This window comes from Babylonia areolata, chromosome 7 (genome assembly GCF_041734735.1).
Source record: "Babylonia areolata isolate BAREFJ2019XMU chromosome 7, ASM4173473v1, whole genome shotgun sequence".
NCBI classification, from domain to species: domain Eukaryota; kingdom Metazoa; phylum Mollusca; class Gastropoda; order Neogastropoda; family Buccinidae; genus Babylonia; species Babylonia areolata.
Window position 1 is genome coordinate 37195369 of NC_134882.1, and position 5000 is coordinate 37200368.

The 5000-nt window shown below is 38.9% G+C and overlaps 1 protein-coding gene across 1 annotated transcript in view; it reads right to left on the reverse strand.

Moving 5' to 3' along the window:
- Positions 1–670: 670 nt before the first annotated feature.
- Positions 671–5000, reverse strand: part of LOC143283838 (uncharacterized) — a 67715-nt gene continuing 63385 nt past the window's right edge. The window contains exons 2-4 of the mRNA XM_076590213.1: positions 3636–3801; positions 2606–2886; positions 671–2160 (exon numbers count right to left, since the gene is read on the reverse strand). Of these exons, the coding sequence (XP_076446328.1) occupies positions 1004–2160; positions 2606–2886; positions 3636–3801 (1604 nt within the window). The 3' untranslated portion in view covers positions 671–1003. The remainder of the gene's footprint in view (positions 2161–2605; positions 2887–3635; positions 3802–5000) is intronic.

The following is a 5000-nucleotide window of genomic DNA, read 5'->3' on the forward strand; positions in this document are numbered from 1 at the left end:
TTCTTTTGATATGCCCATTATGGGTCTGCTAACAGTTGTACGTTGGACGCAGATTTTCCAGTCAGACCAATAAAACACACTGAGAAATTTATATCCAGAAATATTTCTTTTATATCAGCACACAGCCACATGAAGCCATACAATGCATATATATATGCAGGTTATTTTGTGCATGTATGTATGTATGTGTGTGTGTGTGTGTTTGTAAGTATGTCACTATGTGTGTATGCATGCATGTGTAAGCATGTTGTTTCCACAGTGAGTGCATTTGACATGTCACATGATGGAGCATATTGCATGCTGCATAAACTTAATACAAGGTAGTCTCCCATTCAAATAAATGGTGAAAGGATTTAACAGTAAACAAAAACTTGGCTTAAAAATAAACAAAAAGATTAAAAATAAACTTATGCTAAATAGTAGCTTCAGCTTCTCATGCAATGACACAAGTAGTTCAGCCAGCATATTTTAATACAGTTTTATAACAATAATAATAATTTTGACATTTCTTGAAATGGAAACGGATTTCTAAAAATAATGATAATAATAATAATATAAAAAAATAACAATAAATGCACTTACATTTTGATGCTTGAATCTTGTGAAGAGACAAATAAAAGCACTAACACAGCAGCTGTTCACACCGCAACTGAATCAGAGGGAAGCACACTTTGACACCTTGAAATGGAAACTTTTTTTTTTAACAGCACAGCACATGTGAAGTGGTGTATATGGATCAGTACACACACTTTGACACCTTGAAATAGAAACTTTTTTTAACAGCACAGCACATGTGAAGTGGTGTATATGGATCAGTACGCACACTTTGACACCTTGAAATAGAAACTTTTTTTTTTAACAGCACAGCACATGTGAAGTGGTGTATATGGATCAGTACGCACACTTTGACACCTTGAAATAGAAACTTTTTTTAACAGCACGTGAAGTGGTGTATATGGATCAGTACGTACACATCCTTGAAACAGAAACTGAGCCTGGGGCCTTATTCTTCAGTGCGATCTTCTTGGGGAGGAGGGCACACAGTGTCTTTGTGTTCTTCTTTCACAAACTCCCTGATGGCTGTGTACAGGTAGTTCTGCCGAGTGTAGTCCAGCCCTGGAGGGGGCAGAGCAAGAGGCATGGCAGCAAGCCCCTGGTATCCTGCTGGCTTCACTAGCTGTCGACTCTGTTCTTCATCCAACAGACCAGATTTGAAGAACACAAAGCCAGGCCGCTCTGCACTAAATCTAAAATGTGCGCACTTTTTGATGCCCCTGAACTCAAAGCACGCAGGCTTCAAGTAGTTCTGCCAGTCATAGGTTGGCACAGTGACTGACCAGTCCTCCCTGCCGACAAGCTGTGGAATGTTCACACCGGACTCTGGGGTTGAGCTGCTGACAACCCGACACAGATCTTCCAGGCAGTGAACTGGGGTGCGACGGAAGCAGCGTTTCAGTAGGCCAAAACACCAATCTGGCGAAAACTTTGTATGCCCAGGAGGCATAAAGTTTACTGTGATACTGGTGTGGAGGCCCCGCATCACTCTCCAGGCACAATACCAGAGCACAAATTTGTTTTTGTTCTGGCCAGAACAGTTGTCACAATGCAGATCAACATGCATTTCACCGACAGCAAAGTTTTCAAAGAAGTGATGTAGGTAGCTGATCACTGCATTTGAACCTTTGCTGACGTTAACACTTTCGTCAATGAGGTAGTTAATTTGCTTTGGAAAACCTTCACAGCAGATCCCAAAAATACTGCATTTCCTTGGGGTGAGGAAATACATGGGACCTGGCTGATCTGGCCAACTGGGGTAGTGCACCTGCTGAGCAAAGTCAAAGGAGTAGTGCATTCTGATGTCCTTACTGTTGGGAACAGATGGGCCAAGGTTGGCAAATGCATGCTCTGTCACTGTTGCCTTTGAGCTAGCTACCATGTCCCGGTAGAGCTGTCGTTCAGCATCAACCTGACTCAGATGCTGCTGATGTTTTTCCATAAGGGCTTGTTTTTCTTCCAGGGTCAGGTTAGCTCCCCGAAAGATCTGTGTTGTGTTTTGCTGACACCGCCAACAAAGGTCAGTCAGAGGTCTGGTCACCACAATGAAAGGGCAGAGCTGCAGCCAGAGCTTCCTAAAAGTTGAGGCACTCACATGCCGATGACCTGAAACAAACCATCAGAATATAAAAAATTATGTTTTACACTATGTTTACATTTTTTCCCATTATTCATTTATGTCTGCTATACTACTTTCTTAAAAAAAATCACATTACTTGTGATTTATGTACACAGTCTTACAATGCTATGGTTTGTTGTGCCATTCCTAGACCTAGTACAATGAAACATCAAAGGCATGTCACCAAAGGGTCATTTAAATCTGTCATTTAAATATATATACATATATATATATATATATATATATATATATATATATAATATACATATAATTATTGGTCCATAATGTTACAGTCTTGGTGTGCATGTTAAATAACAATAAGCCGACTTGTGTGTAATTACCTTAGTTGTAAAACTGTCCCATCTTTTTAATTTTTTTCATTCATAATTTTTTAGTTGTGGATTCAGAAATTCAGAAATTTTCAGTGCTGACCTGCATTCTGGCAACTTGCACGGTACAGCCTGAAGATGCCGCTTTTTGTCTCTGCTGACGGAAGCAACTGGATATCATCTCTCTTGAATCCAGGGACTCGACCAGGCAAACTGACAGCATGATGTTGAGCGTAGCCTTTAATGAAGTCAACAACACGTTCGGTGTCAGGGAGGGAGAGAGCCTTTGTGTTATTTTTTCTCCCACCAGACTTCAGGTTCCGTGGGACCAGTCCAAACTCCTTGTAGTGTTTGCAGAGTGTTTTCAGCTTCTGGTCACCAATACTGCAAACATATCAACAGGTTGCACTGTAAAAGTAGCTGAAGGGGAACATACTACACTGTCTTATGTTACAATAAAGCACACACACACACACACAGCTGATGAAGTCTGCCATATTTGCCAATAAAAATTTTCTGTATTATCAGAGATAATAATCGAGTTGTATTAAAATCAAAGGCATTCAAAATTGTTTACTCAGTCAGTGCACTGCTATTTGTTTTTGCAGTGATTAGTATACTTCAGCAATGTATTCAGTAAACTGCAGACAATTCAAAGTAAAAGATTAAAACTCCACTTCTCAATTTCTTAAAATGAGGGCTAACTTCAATTTCAAGGGGATGGGAAGGTAGTGGTAGTGGTGTATAGGTATGCCTATGGCAATGGTATAATGTTGTAAAGCATATTTTTCAATTTTTTTTTTCAAAATCATACAACAGTACAGTTGTAAAATGTGACAACTAACACTGCTGTCAGTGCAAAGTGATAACTGATTTCAATTTTCAGACTGGCAATGGTAAAGATGAAGATAATTTTTATTTATTTATGTATTTTCAATGTACTACAGTTCATGTGTAATAATTAATATATGACAAGCGACACTTGTGTCAGTGCAAGTGATAACTGATACATTACAGATTTAATTTAAAGTTATATGCAACATTTAATTAGATAGTTCACACTACTAACAGCAAAACAAATCTTGCCCAGTCTCCAGGAGTAATTAAAGCCCTGTAGGTTTCTTTGATCTTACCAAACAAGTTTGCAGAAAGTCTTGCTGCAGACAGATTTGCCCATCAAGATATATGAAGAACGGGATTTCTGGCGGTCCTTCTGCTCTTTCCGTCTGGTACACTCAGTTTTGTCACCAGTGCGGATGCACATTGCAACCATACCAATGACAAGGATGTCTTTTGCTTCTGCAACGCAGATGAGATAAATATGAAATTTGTTGATTTTAAAAAGTGTTATTCTGTCATTCAAAAAATTCAACTAATACCAAAAGCAATATATTATATGCGAGTGCATCAATTATGTTTGCACACATTTTTGTCATTGAACTACTAATACAACACACACACACACACACACACACACACACACACACACACACACATTCTAAAACCTGAAATCACACAATGTGAACAGATGTTAAACTCAAATTAGTGAAAGACACACACATATACAGCACAGCAGAGTTAGTGCATACACACACATAATTATATAAAGATATATATGTAATTATTATGTATGTATGTGAAAACATTGTTGCTTTTTATCAATTTTAACATCACACAAAAACACCAGAACTCAAGGCACACACACACATACACAGATTTGTCGCTTTATTATGGCATATCCAAAAATCTCAACACCTAGTTACACACACACACACACACACACACACACCAAGTGTTGTTGCTTTGTTATGACATCTAATTCAATGCACACTGAATACATGCACTCTGAGTATTTACTTTGTTATGACGTCTAAACTCTCAATGCATACACATACCATCATCAATGTGCATGTTCACCAACAGTAACACACACACACACACACACACACACACACACACACACTACATTTTTATTTTGCCATAAAACAAAAATTGTAAAAATAATAATAATAATAATAATAATAATAATAATAATAATTGTCTTATCAAGTGAAAAACACAAGTAAATCACATCACAACTTACCTCTACTCATGTCTTGGATTGACAGCTGAAATTCCACAATTTCATCTGGGGTGAATTGTGCAATGCACCCACTTCTATGGTCACCAGCCGTTTTTGAAGCAACTTTGATTTGCTTGCAATGACATGACCACTGATGTGCATTTGCAAGCATGGCAGGACTTGGGGCTCCGTTGCAGGCCACGTCGTCAGCACATTCAGCGGCTCCTACCACTTGAAATTTAATTTCATTGGTAGCACTGACTATCCCGACATTAGTAGGTGAACTTTTTGTCTCATCGGTTGTGTCGGAATCATCACTATCATCGCTGTTTTCACAATCGACCGTCGATTTGGCAAGGCCACGTGGTGGAACTAGGCCATCTCCACACTCTTCATCCGAGTCCTCATCCGAGTCCGACCAGTTTTCTACAGCATG